Here is a 21,652-nt window from a genome sequence, read left to right on the forward strand (position 1 = left end):
GAAGGCAAAGGAAGCCTCAACCTTACACGCACACGCGGCACTCCTCGTTCCCTCGAACCCCGACGTAGTACTCTGTTCTTTCTGGAACCCTGATGGGCCTCGTACAACGTCAACCTATGCTACGCTGGCGACGGTGTTCGATGCACAATCTATAACTTGGAGCCCACACCACGGGCCAATGTCGGGGGACAAACAGATCGACTGACGCATGCCCAGTATCAGGTGCCGCAACTGGCATGTGTTGTTCGTAAGCATATGCTAGGACTTCTGGGGCAATATTCCGTATATTTACTGCTTTACTGCTTCAGCGTTGGTCAGTGGGCCGAGTTTGCGGGCCGCTTCATCAATTCCGCACTCTGACAAACATGGGACCTCACCCCGATCACTAAACAGCGGATAGTCTATATACCCGCCAAACTAGGCATGCAAGAACGAGGGCATGTTCGATTGTACGAGCAATGGACGATGCGCACCAAGCCTTTTGCTTGTGGCGGCATTCGCGGTGGTTCTTGCGGAGCACAGAGCACGATAAGATGTGAATTAGGCACATCAACATGTTGCACGGTATCTTCGCATCACCTTTGAGGAGCTCACCTAATACAAATTTTTGTTTTGCTCTCTTCTACCTCCACAAAGTTGCAAGAGATATATCTCTTCAATATCCTCTTTCAAGAACATCACAATCATCGCTGCCTCAGCCACATACGGTTGTGTCGCGGTCCAAAAAATCATCGGTACTGGAAGTTTACTGGTCCAGGTGCTTCGACGAGCTGGCTCCACTTCAAAGCTTCCCACGAGTGTCACGGTTATCGACATCGACTACCCGTCTCAAGATACACTACGACCCGCTTTCGAAGGCCAGGATGCAGTTCTGTCCTTGGTTCCAACCTTAACAACAGAGTCGCAGATTACCTTCATCGATGCAGCTGCCTCGGCTGTTATACGCCGCTTATTCCCTCAGAATACAGTGCGAAACTTGGAAATCCAAAACTCGAACACTCCCCGTTTTCCGTCCGAAGGTCAAGGTCCAAGAACATATGCTCAAGACAGCGAGAGCCACGAGGCTCAACTACACAATCATCTATAACGGCGCGTGGCTAGATGCCGGGGCGTTCAGTTTCTTCGTCAACTTCTCCGATACCACAACCAACATACACGACGGTGGAAACGTACCCATCAGCATCTCAACACTCGACACCATCGCAGATGCCCTTGTTGGTGTCGTTGATCATCCGGAGGAGACGGAGAATCGATCTGCCTACGTCCACGACATGGTCACGATGCAGGATCATCTTCTATCTGTCGCTAAACGAGTGAACCCGATGAAAGAGTGGAAGACGCAGGATTTCAACCCCGACGACCTGACTGCAAGATATAATGTAGGACTCGCTAAGGGACTGCTGAATATGGAGGCCTTTTTGTCGTATTCTATCATCCTATCTTTGATCCGGAGTATGGGAGTGTGTACGACGGGACGTATAATGAGTTGCTACGAAGCAGAGGAAAGACGGATGACGATCTGGTGGAGATCTTGAAACATATACTTCTGAGAGGACCTTGATCAACAGCCACCAAATCCAAAATTACCTATTATGAATACATGATACCGCATTATCGATGGTATAATTTTAAAGATTTGCTTGAATCAAGGTACAGAAGCACTTATGATGTAGCTTGAGCTACTATGACGAACACAGTACTCTTGATCAGCAGCGGATCTCCAAGCCTTCATTAGTGGATGTGGGAAGTTCAACACAGTCACATGGCACACATACACTGCCCAAGAAGTCAATACGATGTTGTGAGACCTCAATTGCAATTCCATGGAGTCTATTTACCTAGCTTGATCCTGGTCACCATGGTTTCTGTGCTGGATTTAGCGAAACGACTTCACCGTGAAACTGTAGCATACTCCAATAGTGGTACGAGAGCTGCACGTAAAGCTCAGAATCCTACGAGATGTGTGTTCTGGATCCCTTTGGTGGGACGAGGCTGACTGCGGGGAAGGCAGGGCTGACTGCGGGGAAAGCAGGGCCGCTGCGTGTACGAGGCTGTTGCTGCAGACATGGTCGACCTTCGAACGCCGTCTCCCAACCCCCCAGCGAAGCGTAGACCATCACCATTTTGTGAGTGGTCGCCCGGAACCAACTTTACATTCTTACAAAACTGTTTTCTGACAAGCACGTCAAAACAACAGGGTGTTGATAACTATCCCGTCACCCGCGACGCAGTGTATCCAAGTTCAACAAACTTCACTTTTTTGATGGACGACCCAACCTCAGCTCTTATCGCGTAATCAAAATAGATATGCGCAGCTAATCATGTATTTGCATGTACATGCACAAAAGTTTCAAATCTTGCTAAGGCTACCATAATTATACTGCGGCTGAAGGGGCTAAATGCTCACGGCCAATCAGGAGTGTTCTTCACTACTTCTATTCAGAGATCTGCGCGATTTGAGGAATACCCCAGACACGTGTAAGTGAAATTCAAATTTGGACCCAGGATGATAGGACCGTATTGCGTAGCAGAGATGACCCCCGACAGCAGCATCCAGGACGCCTTGCTTTTCATTCGTATCTCGCATTCATACATCGATTTTGCCCTGACGTCTGGACCTCCCTTGTTACACGTTGTCTGTCGGTGCTACACAAGACTCATTGTAGCATCGCTGGGCTGCCCTGGCCACCAAGGTGGCTGCGGCTGCGGCTTCACTTGTGGAGCTTGTAATGGCCTCCAACGTATTACTGACATCAATCCTCTCCTTAAAGCAGACGCCGCCAAGCATTGTTTGCCACCCCATTGAAAATATGTCAGGGCCTATTCGTCGTGCCTTGTAGCTTAGCTGCACCTTGCTATCGGCGCCGCAGCTTCAGCCTTATTGACAAAGTTTCTTAGAGCATGATCAGTCCGCCCAACTGCTATCTTGGGTAACACTAAATGAAAAATGGGTAACATCAAATGAGAATCATGTCCCGTCTCGCTTCACAACGATATTCTGAGCACTAGCTACAGTGAAGTGGCCCCATCTCGAAACTCCGAGGCGAAGAACAGCAAGGACAAACCCAAGCAGCAGCTTCATGATAGGTCCCCGGACATGAAGGGAATTTGTACGGCTTATAGTCTTCATTACACAAGCTCGCAAGCTGCATGTTCACTGCATCTTGATTGCGAAGTACGAAGTCAAGATGACAATGTCCTCGAATGACCGCCTCACGCCGCGCAGGAAGCACCTGATGAGCTGGGCCTCAGAACGGATACATAAAGGGCACTCAGTCCCGCAGAACAGACAACACAGCAATCGTCACATCTCTCCAACTCAAGCACACCAATTCAAGAAGACCAGCTTCTCAAGTAGGTCACCCTCGCACCTCTCATATCGAACCTGCAAACACTTACATTCATCCAGACACCTTCACCAAACACCATGCAGCTCCAAGCCATCCTCACCATCATCACCCTCACCGTCTCGGCCGCCGCCACCGCCATTCCCGCAGCTGTCCCTGACCCCGAGGCCATCGCAGTTCCTGCAGACACGCTCGAAGCCCGCGTGACTCAGCTCAGATGGAACGCTAGAAAGGATGATGGCAGTGAGTGTTCTACCAAATGGGGCGGAGTATGCTATGAGGACTGTGTCACTGAGGGCACTGATCCGTCGAGGAAGTGTATCAGGAGCAGCATTGCGAGTGCGATTGACGGAGCGGGTTGTAGTTGGTTGAAGAGCAAGTGCAAGTGTGTTTGTAATAGGAACTAAGTGAGAAGTTCGAAATGATTGGAACATGTGGAGCGAAAGTGGAGAATTTAGGTCGGAAAGAAATTGAGACGTAGCTAGCGGATAAGAATGTTCGACTTGTTTGGTTGTTTAGGGATTCGTTTCAAGGCTCAATGTTAGACTCGCCATGTTCCACTCTATGAAGTTTCCCTCTGTCCATGTTTACAAGGAAAAACAGTGTGATTGTGGTTCTATTAGCAACATGGGCCGAAAACAATATACTTTTGCGGCGTAGTAATGCGTGGAGTTTACCTCAGCTAGCTTTCACCTGTGTGTTTTAGCCGCACGTAACTCTGCCTCAGCTGTGTCACTTCTAGCAACTCCACATCATGGTTCAAGTTTCACCTCTCTATCTCTCGCTTTGCTTCTCGTAGCTGCAAACTCGTAGCACGTGCCTTGCTCATCTCGAAGCACTCCCGTACCAAGGTCGACTTTGGATGGGTGCGTGTTCTGGTCGTACTGCTGCTTGAGAAGGAACATATGATCAACTGGCGCGGCTAGTACATCCGGGTTACTGGCTGACATCTTTGGCAATTGCGACTTGTTTGGAGAGTTTCGAGGGTGGATGCTACTACCAAGACTCTGGGGTATAGGATTTGGCCGTACCGGCGACTTGGTGAAAATGCGTGCAGCCTGATAGCTATGTGGCGACATTTCAGGCGAAAGATACAAGTGTACCTCTTGCAAGCACCGGACTAGATTTTCTAGTCAGTCAGATACTAGCATTTGTGACTTTCCCCTGACTGCGATGCAATGAACGGGCCCGAAGCCGAGCTACGAAAACCGTGAGCGAAGTTCAGTGCATCGATCATGACCTCCTATAATGCCTCAATACTACTCAACCCATCTAAGATGCTGTCATTTCAGGTCCGAACTTCTTGACTTATCGTAATTTCGAAACTGAACTGGTAGAATCCGAGCCTTGCTTTCCTGCGTCGGTCACATTGCTGACACTCCCAGTCTTCCGTACCACACCCACAATGTGAAGCGTTGATACGTATCTGTTGCGATATCAGTCGGTCCGTAAGAGATCCGATTACCATTGGTTAGACTGTTCTGGACTAGCACGTTCCAGGGCCAGTATATAGTCGCCTTCTCTAAGCTAGATAGCAATTCAGCGCAGTATTTCATCGACCCGATAGTCCTACGTTATCGTTTACCGTAGCTATCAGTGTAATACAGCGGCCCATGCCGCCACAATACCTACCCGAGCTCGGTGGTAGTGAAACTGTGACGAATTACGGAGTGAAGAGGTCATGTCTGCCACGTTTGCTGGTGCAGTGCTCTTGCCTGTTCCAACAGCACTTTCTGGCTGCACGACAGATACGTCATGTAAACAGACCCTGATGACTGCCGGGTGAAGGACAATCACAGAACAACAACAGAACACAATATACAGATCTTACTGCTTCGCGCGGTTACCCCTGACTTACTGCCCTGCGTGGTTACACCTTCACTTATTGCATTTACTGCAACAGAAACTATGCAGAGCTGTATCACCACTGGTGGTGTGGTGCGCGATCTAGCAGCTCGCGTGCTATTTGCCGAAACTTAGGTCTTGTACACCGTCAGTAATCCGAAGCGGTGAGATAGAAACGCAGTATCGGGTCAGTTGTTTTTACTCCCGGCACACTCACTCCCCTCAGGATCAACCGCGTCTCGACACCAGAACTCGATACTGACTGGTCCACAGGTCTCGAGTAGGGTGTTACGCTTTGACTCGCAATTGTGATCTTTGACCATGAAGTCGTATGTCTTTCCCAAAGTGGGGTAGTCTAGTAGGTTTTATCGAGAGAAAAGTGATCAAGCCACATGTGTGGCGGGTGTTGGAATTCAAGGACATTGGAGCAGCACATAGAATGATTTAGACGGAAGCTATGTCTTGAGAACAGAAGAAAAGCGAATTGATCTTATCTGACAATCTTCAGCTCGTGCTAAGCAGACTTCGACCTACTTACGCGTACAAATCTCAACAGGCATCCTCATGTTTTGCGGAAGAACTCAACTTTGACTGGTCCGGACGTTTCAAGCAGAGTGTTCAGCTTGGGCGTACAGTTGTCTTCTTCGACCTTGAAGCGGTAGGTCTGCAGTAGTGTGATAAGATATACCTTCACTGCCAGTAAGGCAAACTTATATCCGACCTGTAACGATGAGCGTGGCTGCAAGCGGGCTGTGGGTAACACTTACACAGTCACGAGTGCCCGACCCAAAAGCCATGAACGGCTTGCTCTTATCCACCCCATTCAAGAAGCGGTTTGGGTCAAACTCGCCAGCAGTAGGACCCCAGTACTTGGGTGAAGTGTGCATATGGAGATATGAGAGGTAGATCAGCATGCCGGGTTTCAATACGACGGGCTTCTTGCACGATACAAGGCGAGTCTCTCGCTCGATAACTCGGAGTGTCGCGGGCACAGTCGGGTATAGTCGATTAATCTCCATGACAATTGCGTTGAGGTACGGCATCTTTGTGGTTACAGTCGTGAAGTCGATCTCTCCAATGGATTCGATCTCTGCTAGCAGCTTAGCAAGAACGTCTGGACGTTTCTGGAGCTCGATCAATGTCCACGTTATGTTGGAGCCGATGCTGTGGTGCCCACCTGTGCAATATTAGCACAGTTAGTGGGGTACAAACATTGGACCTTACCAAAAACGTTAATCCTGGCGAATTGAGTAGCAAGTATGGTCAAAGGACCAGTCCGCTTCCCACCGTCCGCCACCGAAAGGCTCCGGATAGTTTTCACCGGTGAATCCGGGTTGCTGCGTTCATAGTTCTCGAGATGTTGCACATTCTTCTTGTAGAGGTCTTCAATCTCGGCGCGGATTCTGGCTTCGGACGGTATAGGCTTACCAGCTTCCACAAGTCCGAAGGTCAACATGAAAGAGTACAGCGCAGAAGGCCAAGGACTGCCAGCCCTTCTCAAAATCTCATCCGCCACTCTCATTACTCGGTCGTCTGTAAGGGCATCCGATCGACCGTAGAGTGTGTCGCCCCAGAGTGTAGCAGCGAAGTTATCTGCTGCATGCCTGATATCACCGATGCGAGCTGCGTCTGCATCACCCACGATAGCCTTGACGTGCTCAGTAGCAACTCGCAGGACACCTTCGAATTTGCCCACGTTCGAGGTAGGGTTATTGAACTCGCGAATGTAGACGCCACGCTGGCGCATTGCCTCATGACCTACGTCGTCAAAGAGATTTCTGTCAAGCAGTCGCGTAAGAGTCCAGAATGGGGACCAGCTGAAGACACGAGGGTCGCCTAGTCTGCAACGAGTCAGCTTGGTCGAGAACAGAGGTTCATAGCTACAGGGTTCTTGCCTCGATGCGATCTTATCAGTGAAAGCCAACACCTCCTTCGCCATGACGGGGTCATGAACTGACACCAACGTCTTGTTGCCGACCTGTGCATACGCAATTCCGTCTTCACCCAAAGTCGTTAAAGTCTCCAATAACAGCGCCATGCCGTCCCTGAAGTAGATAGGTATGGCACCGAGAACAGGATAGCCTTTGAGCTTTGGTACATTAGGAAGTGCAGCTTCTGATACTGCGGAAGTCAGAGTCAGAAAGCCAAGGTACATGAACAGGCCGAGGACAGCGGTTGCAACCACAGACGGGGCCGAGTCCATCACACACTCTTGGAAAAACTCAGCGATCATGTTGACGTCTGGATGTTGTCTTGATTTAAAATGAGAATCCTACTACTTAAGGATCAAGAAGATGGGGTTCGCAAGGTGCCAGGGAGTCCGGCTTTATAAGATATCTGAAGGAAGCGAAGCGCTTTGCGAGCGAATGCACCCTCGGCGTGCCGACGCCCAATCATGCTGACGTTCACCAGGCTTATCGAAAATTGTTCCTTTGAACCCAACTAATGGTATGCAGTCGCTCGGCAGAGGGGTTTTATGCCGCATTGGTGCAAGTCAATGATTAATTATAAGGTGGATCTTACCACATTCGCTTTCACATGCCAAAGACTACGCGAGCAATAAGTTGTTGGTGGTCGTGTCAAACTGTATCTACATATATGGGGTGCATGCTATTCGTGGCGAAGATGTTTGCTTTCGGACGTTGTTGTGCCGATGTCCGCCTTCCCAATGCATGAAACGGCGGCAAGCAGTCTCGGTTGCAAATAACCGAGTTGTGAGCCTATGGCTAGCTTGTCTCTACCATTACAAGATATAGTGCAGAAGTAAGATGCAGAGAGCTAACGCAATGCTGCAAGAAATGCTGACTGATAGAGTTGAGGGTGTGCGGCAAGAAAGTCTCGAGTCGAGCAGAAACCAATCAGACTCAATTTGACAACGCATTTTTCAGCGTCGCCGTGCCTCGTGCACGCTCTCAGAAGGAGCTTCTTCGGCCCTTTTCTTCACACACCAGCTGTGCAGTTTCGTAGGACTCCCTAAATGTAGTGCAGCGGTACGTTGATCAAGTCAGCACCCAACAGGTACCCCTTCACTACTCTGGGAATATGAGGTCAGCATCATGTTGATGTGTCATAGCATGAATCGCAAGTGCGAGTATGTAAGAGCAAAGCGTGCGGTGGTCGCTGTTTGTTTAAAATATATACAGTAGGTATGTTTGCTAAAGTATGTACAGAATAGAAGGTATGTGCTCGCAATCTGCTGCAGAGACTGCTTTTCGACCATATGTTAGATCGCTTATACGACAGGCCAGCCGCTGGAGAAGTCGATCTTGTTGACACCGAACTTCTTCTGACCATCAGCGTAGCCGATGCGGGTGTCGACATAGTGGTAGTAGAGGAGAGGGCCCTCCTTGGGGTCCCAGTAGACACCCTGGCCGCCAGGACCATAGACCCAGCCGTGGGACTCAAGGACAGTGGTACCGCCACCCTCAGTGCACTTCTTGCCAGACTTGTCGACGAAGCCGCCGGTAGCACTGGTGGACCTGCAGACCTGGATCTTGTATTCGGCGCCCTTGGCGGGGCGGCTAGTGTCAAAGCCACAGCACTTGCCGGCAGAGAAGAAGAGGTAGTGGTAGTTGCCGCTCTTGGCGATGTAGGCGGCCTCCTGAGCGTGCTCACCCTCAGACTTGAACGCAATGTTGGTGGATGCGCCACCGGCAGACTTGAGAGGGGGGTTGTTCATGTTCACGGAGAACAGGTCGTTCCAGAAAGAACCAAACGACATGACGAACTTGGAGCCGTCCCAGTAGAGAGCGCCATCGATGGCGTTGTAGTTCTTACCAGCCTTCGAGGTGATGCCGGTGCTGCCGTGGTCGGTCCAGGAACCTACGGCAAGGGTCTTGGAGGTTGCGACACCAATGGCGGAGTTCTGAACACCGAAGGCCGATACAGTGTAGTAGAGGTAGTATGTGTCGCCGACCAGGGTGACATCAGGAGCCTGGAGAGTGTTAGCGAACTACGAAACGATGTAGTTATAATGTCTTACCCAGAGGTCATCCTTGCCACTCAGATTGATTTTAGAACCGGCAGGGATAGCGGCACCCTTGTAAGTCCATGGACCAGTGACAGCAGGGGCAGTGTGAACAGCGATCTTTCCGCCAGTTGAAAAACGGTAGTACGTGCCATCAGAGTGGCGGATCAGGGCCGGGTCATGGGCGTTGTTGCAGACACCACTGCAGGCCATGGGGTTGGCATAGCCGTAGACGACACTGACTGCCGAAAGCAGCGAAGCAATGATAGAATTACGCATCCTGGCGGTCGAGAAACGAATGACGAATGGGTAAGAAGACCAACGGCGGGAAAGGATGGAGAGAAAACAAACAACGAGAGTCATCGCATCTATATATCAGCATCGCAGATTGCAGAAGCTCCCGAAATCTCGGCGCCTTGGGGAAAGAGGAATGGTAACCCGGTCATTGCTTTCAACAATGAATGGTGGAAACAGTTAGCTCAAGTACGAGCTGTAAGTGCCGTGCTGGAGAATTTACATACAAAACCATGTCTGACAGCCAGGCTAATCTAATTGAGTGTAGACAGGAGTCGCCTTGGACTGTACAAGGTTTCAAGTGATCGAAATGGTGCACCTCACAGGCCAAGTACACCCCCGTGACAAGGCTTAGGTCGATAATGACGGCAGGGTTTTAGTGGTGGTGGCTTAAAGTGTGAAACTAGAGTCGAGCCGGATGTGGCCAAGCCTTACAATGGCGCGTTGTGGCCTGTAAATATGAAACACCACCAAGCCCAAATGCCGAGTCTCGACGATATCCACATCTCAAGTCGACGTTGTCTAGACGCATAAACGCCAGTGCAAACCTGTATTTCCTTTTGAAATTGAAGGTCAATGGCTGTCGGTAAGGTCTATTCGCAGCGCGACCAGAAACCCAAATCTAAAGCCGATCCAGGGTAGCACAGCTAGTTACCACAGAGAAGTAGCTGCAATAAGTCAGATAGGTATCTGATGATGGACATATGAGGGCAGTCTTTTCGATGTCAGTCAAGCAGGGAGAATCGCGGAAAGGAGACATTCATCGCATACAAACATCCAATAGAACACCCCATACGTCGAAGTCTCATAGTACTCACATCACTGGAGCAACATCATCCACGCAATAATGCTTTACATTCTCGAGCTTTTACTTGAACGTCTGTTGAATGTGCACAGCAGAGGTCTAGAGCCTCGTTCCCTGCCACTACCGTGTCCGTGTGCGTAATGCGCCGAAATCCTCACCAAAATAGCCTATTTCTGGTACTCTTTAAGATAGTCCAGCTCTTTAGCTAGAAGAGATACTAATAAAACTCTAATACTAAAGTCATAGTAGATGATATGATCTATAACTCTTATATATAAATGTTTTTAAAATATAGCTATTCTAGTTTTTCTACTCCAAAACTACAAACACAAGATTGATAGATTTGTCTAAGATTTCAATACAAGATAGAGTACTGTAAGTAGACTAACTTTTATATTAGAAGAAAGTTTTTTGATCTAGCTTATTTCCTAAGACATTCAATATTCTCTACTCTCTACTATCTAATGAGTACTAGAGAAAGGCTATTTTGGTGAGGATTCGGCGCATTACGCGCACGGACACGGGTATTGTTAAAGCTCGCCAATCATCGCTCGGTCGAGGTTGAGGCCGCTGGGGATCAGCCCGGATCGTGCTGCTTTATGGCGCAATGACATCGTCGGTCGTTTCCGAGTCGTACTCGATGAAGGAGGTTGAGCAAATTGCTTCAGGTCTTGTAGACCAGCAGGCGTTTTGAATTGCGGTAGATTGGCCGATGTCCGCGGAGCATGACTTGTCAACCATTGTCCCCACCAAAACGGGAGCTACGGATCTTAGACGATGTCGAAAGTGACTCGAATCCTGTAGCTTGTACTGTAGCTCCGCGAGATCTCATTTTGCGGGAAATGATAAAAATGAACCATCTTATTCGGGGAGCTTCGGTATGCGCTTCGCCCGTGTGCTGGATAGCCATTACCACCCTCAGGGGAATCTGACAGATACAGCGATGCTTCTCTTCGACGGTTCACGGCGCAGCTGTACTGTTGACAAGTTACACTCACACTCGACGGTTGTTGCGAAGGGGTGTATTGGGAGAGCACGTGGTAGTTGTAGCTGCCTCGGAAGCTTCTCAACTGTTGATTCTAGCATCAATCAAGCCAGTTTCTGCGAGCTCATCTCGACTTTGAGGTGCTGGATGTGTGTACTAAGCTGTTTTGTAGGAAGACGTCTCGAAGTTCATATCGTAGGCCTGGACAAGTATGACACGCGCTGACGTCACGCCTTCACTAGTTCCAGGCGCATTTTAAGGCCGCCGCGAAGGACGTGCGCATCTTCAGAGCGCTTTGACAATGAAGCACCTTCGTTGTCGTGATGGATTTGCGATAGATATAGATGGATGAGTGGTGGTGTTGTTGACGGACGCGACAGATATCCTTATCAGCATCACTATCACTAGCGTCCCCACTTCCGCGCCCAGTGACTCAACAACCAACCACACGCCGCTATAAAGATGACGTTCACAACGCTGCATCAACTCTCCAGTTCATCCGGCTGTCAGGATGGCGGCACTTGATCTTGCCCTTAGCGAGTTTCTCGCACGTCCTCTCTCATCGACAGCGATACCTATTATCCTGCTCATTTTGGCGCGTACGATATACCGCATTTACTTCCATCCACTATCTCATATACCCGGACCAATATTACCAAAAATCACTTCGCTATGGCTCCACTATCACGCCTACATTGGCGACGAAGCCAGTACTATTTATCGTCTTCACGCCCAGTACGGCCCATACGTGCGCGTATCGCCCAATGAGGTCGACATCAGTGACGCCGATGCTGTTCAACATATCTACGTCGCAAAAGGGGGTTTCATGAAAGCCCCTTGCTACGCCAATTTCGACATTGATGGTCACAGATCGATCTTCTCGACTACAAGCCCTGACTACAGAGCGCCAAGGGCTAAAGCTGTTGTTCCACTGTTCTCAACGAAGAGTCTGAGGGAGAACCGAGATGAAATCGCCGGGTGTGTGGACCGTATGGTAAAGAGATTAGGCGAAGAGGCACGCGCGAAGAAACCAGTCAACGTGTTAAACCTGACAAGAGCGTTAGCTGTGGATGCTGTGTCGACGCACCTGTTCCGCGAGAACTATGACGGAGTCAGCGAGAGTGGGCCGACTTTGAGCGTGGGTGCATTCGTCGACGCCTTTGTAGCCGTTGGGCGCTTCTTTTACTTGCCGACTACGGTCTTTGTCTGGCTGGAATGGGCGATCGGGAAGTGGATGGCCGACCAAGAAACGGAGGAGAGCATGACACTTGTTGACAAGTTTGTCAGCAACTTGGTTTCCAGCACGTCTTCTAAGTCGCAAACCTACCCAGGCCGCTTGATGGCCGCTGGTATCAGCAATTCGGAAGTCGAAGCGCAGTGCAAAGATCTAATTTTCGCTGGCACAGACTCGACAGGCATGAACCTCGCAATAATCATTAGAAGTCTTGTGATGCATCCCGAGAGGTACGAAAGATTGAAGCAAGAGGTGGGTAGCAACGGCGCACGCGGCGCACAAGCTGGAGACATCCAGGCTCTGCCTTACCTCACTGCAGTCGTCAAGGAAAGTCTACGGCTCAGCATGGCCAATCCCACACGTCTACCTCATGTGGTACCGGCGGGTGGTTGGTTGTTCAAAGGTACGTTCTTCCCAGCGAACTCGATAGTTGGATGCGCAGCCTACGAACTTCACTTCAATCCGGATGTTTTTCCCGAGCCACGTGAGTTCATGCCAGAGCGTTGGCTAGACGCCACGGAAGACATGTCGAGATACTGGTTTGCTTTTGGTGCAGGCAGTCGAGCGTGCATAGCCAGGAACTTGGCGACTCTGGAGCTGCATCTTGCAACAGAGAAACTGGCTAGCAGCAAAGTACTCGATGGCGGACGGGCGGTGAAACAGGGTGATGTTGAGATCTATGAGTGGTTCAATTCCAAAGTCAAGGGAGAGAAGATCGAAATCATCTGGACATGAGAGAGGTATGAGCTGGCTATGTCGTTGATACAAGCAAATTTGAGCAAATGCTTTACATGTGGCCTCTGCTTGATCTAGACAAGCTTTGCTTTCTTCCAGCACCAACTATGGCGTCTTCTCAGCGTTTTCATCCACCTTATATTGAGACCTCAATACCACCATTTGCCGGAACAGAAGTCATCATTAAGGATGTTCCATGACAAGCCTATATCAGCCATGTCACAGGATCTGCACAACCAGTGGGCGGAGCGAGAAGAGTTTCCACCCTTTGACGTTCTTGAATGGATACTAACATGCCTCCCTTTCAGCAGGCTTCCACAAGAGCTTCGCGATCTTGTATATGCGCATCTTGCTGACACTTTCGAGCCTAAAGAGCCTCTTTACCTCACATGATACCGCAAAGTCGATCCTTTGGGAACATACCAATGTTTCAGCCTCTTCCAGGCATTACTCATATACATATGCACTTACAGTAAGGTACTTTCTAGTCGAGCTCTACAAAGGGACCCTCGGTATACATAGTATTTCCTTCCCATAGGCAACCTTACAGGCGTCAAAAGTGTCTGTCCGCAACACTGCAGGTGGGTGCACTGAGAGATACATATGGTCCCGGCAGAAGCAAGACTTGGTCCGGGTGTTCCAGTACAGACAGCGTCAGCGGGCGAAGAAGTAGCAGATGAGCGATTTTGGTAGGCTGTTTTTGGCGCACGTTTTCTGTGCTTGTCGATGGCAAGATGCATCTAGCTGATGTTCAGCGTGGTCGACGTGAAAGGTAGGAATGGTATGATAAGCTTGTGTCTCTCGTACTGCAGTATTATAAGCCATTAGGACCGCCCAGAGATAACCCAAATGAGCGTCACAGGGAACTTCATATCTGGCTTTCTTAAGCGCATCGATTCACATGTACGAGCAATTCACGGTGTTGTAGAGAATTTGATTGGTGCGGGGTCCGTAGTAAGAGCGCGAACCAACTACCCTTCACCTTGCCTTCGCCTCACCTTCGGTTTTGTGAGCCACGTGTGTTAGCTCTTAGCGCCTTATCAAATATATACCTTGGCATGTAGCTTTATCTTACTTTTGCCGACCCTCAAGACCCATACCTTTTCTCCACACTCCTGTGAGACGCAGCAAGCATGCGGATCAGGGCGCCGTCGAGTATGTCAGATGGGGTCAGTCAACAGCTCTCGCCAATACAGACGCCTCGCTGAACCTATTCCCCTCCGGCACTCCAGTAGAGACCCGCAACGCTATCTACAATCTGCTGTTGAGGATACTCGTCCTGCATTATGGCCCCACCTTTCGAAACAAGGCAGCCATGTCAACAATATATTCGGCAGTCTCTGCGGTGTCAACAAGCAGATACGCGCTGAGTTCACACCGATGCTCAATATCGTCACTGCCCAGCTTGCACTTGACGATTCGACAGAATTCTTCGCCACTTTCTATTCCCCACAATGCCTTGCATCACTTTGCCAGCACTCTACTCACGGTTTACGTGCAACCGAAGTGAGGGTCATAGTACCTAAGCAGCAGGCCAAACAAACAAATATTCACGATCTGTCTGGTATATTGATCGCCAAAACCTGGGCTCGTGGTCTACATGTCACACTAGAATCGAACAATGGACGCAGAGTCTGGGTCGAATCACGCAGTAGCAGAGGCCTTTTGTGACTACCTCAACGACGTATTGGAAACGGCGCCACGAAAGTGCTTGGGTAACATCAAATCCGGGCTCTTGCCGCTGGCTCTGTAACCTGAAGGGCTGTTGTCAAGGAAGTTCGCGGAGGTTTGGATCTGCGTTCGAGATAATGAGTAAGGGCTCGCTGAAAAGTACGTCTGATCTGCAGGATCTTCCATGCTAGCCTCAAGGTACGACATAAAGCCAGACATGAGGCGGGGAGACTGTATCAGCTGTCACTGCAGGTGATGGCAATGATCAGTGATAGGTACAACTCGCGCTTGTCAATCGTTGACGTATGGGGTGTTCTTGGTGAGCATCTGATTGCAGTTAATATGACGACTCTTCTGGTCCCTTGGTCCGTGTTGGCCATACCTTCCGAAATGGTTCAAGCTTTCTTACCTCCACCTTCACTTACCTTCTCAAGCCACCTGGTCGCGCCAAGTGTTTAAATTGGGGAAGCACCTTCTTCCTTCCATAGTTTCATCTACTGCAATTTCTCTCTTGCTTTCAACACCAAGATTACCACCGCTCGGGCCGCAGTTTAGATCGAGGGCGTCGCGATGTCAGCAACACTCAATCCCACTACATCGCTCGCCGCGGAACCGGAAGAATACGACGAACCGTCATGCTAATTCCCCACCTGAATATCCACTGAAGTCCGGAACTCTATCTACGAAAATACTGTCATGTTGCGGTGTCAATCGGTACGTATAATGTTGCAGTAGTTGCAATAAATGAAGGTGTAACCGCGCAGAGCAGTCAGTCAGGGGGACACCGCACGAAGCAGTGAAATTAGTGTATATTGTGTTGTTCTTGTTCAGTGTTGTACGATTGCCTCTCACCGGCAGTCCTGTTTACATGACGTATGTCTCGTGCAGTCAAGATCAGGAGGTACTTGTTGAAACAGGCAAGAGCACTGCACCAACACACGTGGCACACATGACCTCCATACTTCATAAACCGTCAAATATAGGGTCTGACTATGCTCGTAGCAGACTACCCTAGTCTGTGTGTTACAAGTCAGGTATAAAGTCATCTTCTCCTAGCTGGATAGCAATTCAGCGCAGTGTGCCATCAACTCGATAGTCCTATGTTGTCGTTCACCGTAGCTATCAGTATACTACAGCAGCCTACACCGCCACATGTTAGCGATGGGGTAGTACACACGGAGAACCATATAAACCTAATCCCAAATTCGAAGCGTTGGAGCGGGTATATTGACGATCACATCGGTCTATGCGGCGTCAACAAGCAAATTTGTACATAGTTTGTACCGCTTATGCTCCAACACGTCATGATTTACATCGCCCTCAAGGATATGCCGCAATTGTTGGAGTCGTTCATACATCCTCAGTCGGCCGTCACGCTATTCCGCCCGGACACGCATTGGCGACTTATGCCGATGGATCGCGACAGGAAGTGCCTTGCCCGAAGCTTTCTGCACGTGGTGCAAGCCTGGGCTCAGTAAATGATTTTGCGCTTCGCGTTCAGCCAAGACTGGGATTCGGCCGGCAATACTGACGAGTTCTGCAGGTATTTAGAGTATGCATGCTTGAACATACCGTTCGAATTAGTAGACCTCGTCAACTCCGACCTTCTCTGTGATATCGTTCTCGAGCAGTCCCCCTGTTACAGGGAAGCCCCACCAACTCACAGATAGACTTTCATCATGACGAAAGAATCAAGGAAGCTCAATGACTATGAGAGACGAGACATAGGCATGTACTGTCGGTGGCTCGCCAGAAGCAATAAACAAACAACCGTGCGCTGGGACTAATGCGAGACTCTGTGGTGCTATAGCACAGGGAAGGACTCGGTGGAAGTGGTGATTAGCGTGCAGATTGAGAGTAGTGAGCGGACGGAGGAGTCCGTGTGGTGCATGGAGACGACCGCCTGGTCGTGAGATACACAAAGAAGGAGCAGAGCAGGAAATGCTGCAAACATGAGGTCCGCTAGGGAAATTGCTTTAAAGAAGGCAGGAACAGCGTGGTTGAACAAGACAACAGTCCAGCAAGCAAGCATCCGACATGAAGTAAAAGCTGTAGGAATCCCAGCAGAGCCACCGAGAAGTCGAAGATGGAAATGTCCATGGGGCGGGACACACTTTGATCAAGGCAGCACTTGGGAGTGTGGAGTATATCTGCGTAATATCAATCCAGTTGCCTGTTGTTATCGTGCCTCCACGGCATCGATGGAATGCAAAAAAAGACAAAGGCATTGTTACCGTGTCCAAAAGATTCTTGACCGGCAGGCGCAGGGCATCCTCCGCGGTGAATCTGCCATTGCCTGATGTCGTAGAGATTTGTGACGGTTTATGGAGTAAGGAGGTCATGTGTGCCACGTGTTTTGGTGCAGTGTTCTTGCTCTTTCCACAAGCACTTTCTACCTCTGTCTGAATGACAGATACGTCATGAAAACAGATCCTGATGATGGCCGGGTGAGAGACAATCACAGAACAAGAACAACACATTATACCGATTTTACTGCTTTGCGTTCCCCCTCCCCCCCTTGATTGACTGCCCTGCGCGGTTACACCTTCATTTATTGCATCTACTGCAACAAGATTTCCCGCTGCTGCAGGATGCGGACCTGTCACCCATCGCCCAGAGAGCGCCATCAGATGCACTTCACCAGTCAGCAGCATGCCGACCCTTGCTTCGCCGATTTCTAGGCAATGTGTCACGGTTTAAAGTGCTCCTGCCTGTCGTACCTCGCCTGCCATGAGAGTGACTGCCACGTCACACTAGCGTTGTTTACAGCTACTCACCTATACATACTGTTCGTAGCTTCACCCAATACAACCTCAGTTCAATCCTTCAATACTTCCGCACATGCGTACTGTCCACACTCCCTGACACAATGGGACTGTTGTCCTGGTGTACGGGACCAAGACTTGTGCATTCCATCCACAGAGCCACGTGCGGAGCGTCTCCCTGGTCAAGGGATCGTTCAACATGTGACCATCCAGAGACTTTTTGCAAGTATGCAACCGGCGCAAGGGGCAAAGGAATGTAGACTAGTGATAAAGTTTACGAGGCATGACGTTGGCTGTTCGCAACATTACAGCGGCTGACAGGCCGCTTTCCGTGGAACGGCCGGATCTGACAAGGGTTGCTAGTGCGCCCCGAGCACTGTCATTGTTTAGTCGCAAACCATCATAGTTTCCACAAAGACTGAAAAGTTATGGACCACAGGCGTATAAGATTGATCACCTTATATAGATTAAATCTGCCTCAAGGTAAGTCCGGCAATTGCATCTCAATTGGACACGCAATGCCTCAGGCGTACGCAACGGTTGTTGTGGGGTGTCGAGTACTTGACAGCAATGACATCACGCGGCGCCGCCAAAGACATCGCCTAGTGAGATTTTGCGGGGTTTCGCTTCTCCACCATGCATCCGCTACACCAACCTGCACGCGACGACCCATAAACACGCAGAACATCGTGATCAATGCCTTTCCTGATGAATCGCCAAGGGATGACTGCGCCTGTCTACCAGCACGATGACCAGCCACATACGTGTCACACTCACTTGTCTGTGCACACCGGCAGCAGCTATGGCAGGTTTCTTTGACGCTTGTCGTCGTACACCGACCGGGTGCATACACCGGTGTACAGGTACATAATGGAGTCAATCGTGCTTTCGTGTGCGTGAATTGCTTTTCCAAGTGGTTTCTCGCTCTGAACTGTCATTTGGGAAGAACTAAAAATGCGGACTTTCGCCATCCTTGCCAGTGCGCAATTGGCGACTGCTTTGTACCAGAATGGCTCGGTTATCGCACCTTGCGACTCACCGATCTATTGCTATGGGGGCTTGCTGCACGAGATCGAGCTCGCTCGCCCATTTTCAGATTCGAAGACTTTCGTCGATCTGTAGGTATCAATGTTCGAATTTGGTATGCCATGTTAATAAACTCTAGGCCCACAATTCGCCCACTGGACGAGGTCCTTGCAGCATTCAGCAATCTCACAAGGCCAATTCAGAACAACACAGAACTGAACAACTTTTTGACTACTTACTTTGGCGAAGCTGGTTCAGAGCTGGAGCCTGTACCCACGGACCAGCTTGAGACCCAACCTGACTTCCTAGAGAACGTCAACAGCTCCGTTATCGTGGACTTCACACGTCAAGTCATCGACATCTGGCCCGATCTTACACGGCGCTATGTCGGAACTGGCACTTCAAACTGCACAGGATGCGTCAACTCATTTATTCCTATCAACCGCACCTTCGTGGTAGCTGGTGGTCGTTTCCGCGAACCTTACTACTGGGACTCATTCTGGATTGTCGAGGGCCTGCTGCGCACCAAGGGATCCTTCACCCAGATCGCTGAGAACATCATCGAGAACTTCATGGATCTTGTTGAGGAGATCGGTTTTGTCCCCAATGGAGCCCGACGGTACTACGAGAATCGATCACAACCACCGCTGCTTACTCAGATGGTTCGTGTCTACGTTGAGTACACGCAGAACTACACTCTGCTCGAGCGTGCGCTGCCCGTATTGGAGCTGGAGTACGAGTTCTGGGTCAACAACCGCTCTGTAACACTCGAGCGCGGCGGCAGGAACTACACCTTGCACCACTACAACGTTTCGAACACCCAGCCGCGCCCTGAATCGTACCGTGAGGACTACATCACAGCAAACAATCTGACTTACTTCAACGAAGAGGGAGAGCAGTTCAACGCAAGCCAGCCGCTCAATGACACTCAAAAGGCCGTACTGTATGCTAACCTAGCCTCTGGAGCCGAGTCTGGGTGGGACTATGCCTCACGCTGGCTGAAGAACCCCTCAGATGCCGTCAATGACAATTTCTTCCCACTTCGTTCGCTGAACGTCATCAACACCATCCCCGTCGAGTTGAACTCGATCCTATACTACAACGAGATCACCATCGCTGAGTTTCACCGCCGTGAGGGGAACTACAGCGCTGCCCGCCAATGGGCTGAGCTAGCCAGAAATCGCAGCGAAGCCATGACAGCCATCCTATGGAACGCTGAGCACTACAGCTACTTCGACTACAACCTTACCTCCAGTGCTCAAAACATCTACACCCTCGCTGACAACACCAGCACGCCACTCTCACTCGCTGGTGCACCTGCAGGCTACCAAGTCGGGTTCCAGCTTAGCCAGCTATACCCCTTCTGGACTGGTGCGGCACCAGACAGCATCAAGGGCGACCCCAGCGCAATCCGCCGCGCATTCGCTCGCGTTGAAGAGGCACTCGATACAGAAGCTGGTGCCATTTCTGCTACCAATCTCTTCACTGGTCAGCAGTGGGATGAGCCTAACGTCTGGCCGCCGCTGCAGTACGTCGTCATCCAGGGCCTGCTCAACGCACCGCTCGAGGTCAGCGGAGATGATGACGAGCAGACCGCTGAAGACTACGTGTGGACGCAAGACCTCGCGCTCCGCCTTGCGCAGCGCTACACAGACTCCTTGTACTGCACATGGCGCTCCACCGGCGGCGCCACGGACGAAGTCCCACAATTGCCTGGCGCAGAGGGTAATGGCACGATCTTCGAGAAGTACTCCGACGAGGCTATCAATGCACGTGGAGGGGGTGGTGAGTACACGGTAGTAGAGGGCTTTGGTTGGAGCAACGGTGTCTTGATCTGGGCCGTTGATCAGTTCGGCCAGAAGTTGACGACTCCCGACTGCGGCAACATTACAGCTGCTGCACCGCCAGAGGCGAAGAGGAAGAGGAGTGCTTTAGAGATTAGTAAGAGGGATGCTATGTGGATCAAGGGGACGAAGGAGAACAAGATGTTCCGCAAGAAGTAGGGATGAGGAAGCAACGTGATACTTTGATAATGTTTATGTAGTGTAACATGATACTAATAATTTATTGGACTACAATAGAGACATTGTACTTCTGCCATACTAGAAGTCAAGGCCTCCCAAACAGTGGAGGACGTTGTTAAATAAGGCTTGGCGGGCTTTCTACTTCGATTTTACGACCTTTCCCTGCCATCAACGCACTCAAAACAACGACAACACTCATTTTTCGCAGTATGACAGCATCTCTGGTGAAGTTGACCGACTTAATACTTAATCCCACCAACACTGAATATAGCAGTCGCAGCCACCCCATCAACAAAAATAAATCGCAACCACCGCATGTCAACAAGACATGCAAGCCATCAGTGGCTACAAGTGGCAACGGCTATATGAACGCGCCACATGGAAATCTCCAGAAACACGTCGGATGAGCGTTCCAGAAGCTCCGGAGTCCGTCCCCACTGGTTCACAGCGCCTCGAGCCTCCCCGCGTTGATCAAGATGTCACCCGAGGCACCACCCGCGAGAATCTATGGTAGAGTTACAGCTAGGCACTCACGTCGTTGTTTGATGAGAAGGTACAATCTTTTGCGAAATGTACGGACCCTCCCGAAATTTGGCACAGTGAATGTATGTACAACAGTATAGCATGCAGGGCACATACGTGAGTGGTTAATTGTCTTGGTGCCCTAAATCATCCCACGTTCTGCCCTGCGTCCTGTCACCCAGACTGTCACCCATCCTATCTACCAGCCTTAGCTAACCACTCGGAAGCTCTCGCCCACCTGTGACGTATGCTTGATGATATTGTGCCACAATCCAGGGGGGTTCGTACATCTTGCAAGGCACCGATATTTGTATATCTTGACCCGTTTGTGCGCCTGGGTATATTTGACTAATTACTGACCTCGAGGCTGCTGTTGCATTGCACGCCCTTCTAATCCTACTTATATTCGACTTCCCATTTCATAATGCCAGG

The 21,652-nt window shown here is 50.1% G+C and overlaps 7 protein-coding genes across 7 annotated transcripts; 4 read left to right on the plus strand and 3 right to left on the minus strand.

Annotated features, from left to right (window-relative positions):
• Positions 1–208: 208 nt before the first annotated feature.
• On the plus strand, positions 209–1,561 carry BU25DRAFT_432172 (uncharacterized protein; the record flags this gene model as incomplete). Its single annotated transcript, XM_033708702.1, has 4 exons — positions 209–247; positions 674–967; positions 1,020–1,423; positions 1,462–1,561. 4 exons carry the CDS (start codon positions 209–211, stop codon positions 1,559–1,561), a joined length of 837 nt encoding a protein of 278 aa, XP_033560561.1.
• A 1,373-nt stretch (positions 1,562–2,934) lies between these two features.
• Positions 2,935–3,245, minus strand: BU25DRAFT_96566 (uncharacterized protein). Its single transcript, XM_033712277.1, has one exon. The coding sequence runs from the start codon at positions 3,128–3,130 to the stop codon at positions 2,969–2,971; it is 162 nt and encodes a 53-aa protein (XP_033560562.1). The 5' UTR covers positions 3,131–3,245; the 3' UTR covers positions 2,935–2,968.
• On the plus strand, positions 3,133–3,906 carry BU25DRAFT_449339 (uncharacterized protein). Its single transcript, XM_033709636.1, has 2 exons — positions 3,133–3,354; positions 3,410–3,906. Exon 2 carries the CDS (start codon positions 3,428–3,430, stop codon positions 3,752–3,754), a length of 327 nt encoding a protein of 108 aa, XP_033560563.1. The 5' UTR covers positions 3,133–3,354; positions 3,410–3,427; the 3' UTR covers positions 3,755–3,906.
• Positions 3,907–5,754: 1,848 nt separating this feature from the next.
• On the minus strand, positions 5,755–7,465 carry BU25DRAFT_472030 (putative N-alkane-inducible cytochrome P450; the record flags this gene model as incomplete). The annotated part of the gene is made up of 3 exons (XM_033710835.1): positions 6,417–7,465; positions 5,960–6,369; positions 5,755–5,913 (listed from the first exon to the last, which is right to left on the minus strand). Exons 1-3 carry the CDS (start codon positions 7,423–7,425, stop codon positions 5,755–5,757), a joined length of 1,578 nt encoding a protein of 525 aa, XP_033560564.1. The 5' UTR covers positions 7,426–7,465.
• An 835-nt stretch (positions 7,466–8,300) lies between these two features.
• On the minus strand, positions 8,301–9,473 carry BU25DRAFT_472037 (glycoside hydrolase family 43 protein). The gene is made up of 2 exons (XM_033710836.1): positions 9,175–9,473; positions 8,301–9,126 (listed from the first exon to the last, which is right to left on the minus strand). The coding sequence occupies exons 1-2, from the start codon at positions 9,436–9,438 to the stop codon at positions 8,425–8,427; spliced, it is 966 nt and encodes a 321-aa protein (XP_033560565.1). The 5' UTR covers positions 9,439–9,473; the 3' UTR covers positions 8,301–8,424.
• A 2,138-nt stretch (positions 9,474–11,611) lies between these two features.
• BU25DRAFT_96581 (cytochrome P450) lies at positions 11,612–13,377 on the plus strand. The gene has a single exon (XM_033712278.1). It carries the CDS (start codon positions 11,755–11,757, stop codon positions 13,210–13,212), a length of 1,458 nt encoding a protein of 485 aa, XP_033560566.1. The 5' UTR covers positions 11,612–11,754; the 3' UTR covers positions 13,213–13,377.
• A 4,921-nt stretch (positions 13,378–18,298) lies between these two features.
• BU25DRAFT_492136 (glycoside hydrolase family 37 protein) lies at positions 18,299–20,806 on the plus strand. Its single transcript, XM_033711617.1, has 2 exons — positions 18,299–18,766; positions 18,814–20,806. The coding sequence occupies exons 1-2, from the start codon at positions 18,603–18,605 to the stop codon at positions 20,675–20,677; spliced, it is 2,028 nt and encodes a 675-aa protein (XP_033560567.1). The 5' UTR covers positions 18,299–18,602; the 3' UTR covers positions 20,678–20,806.
• Positions 20,807–21,652: the final 846 nt, after the last annotated feature.

This window comes from Macroventuria anomochaeta, assembly GCF_010093625.1.
Source record: "Macroventuria anomochaeta strain CBS 525.71 unplaced genomic scaffold BU25scaffold_21, whole genome shotgun sequence".
NCBI classification, from domain to species: domain Eukaryota; kingdom Fungi; phylum Ascomycota; class Dothideomycetes; order Pleosporales; family Didymellaceae; genus Macroventuria; species Macroventuria anomochaeta.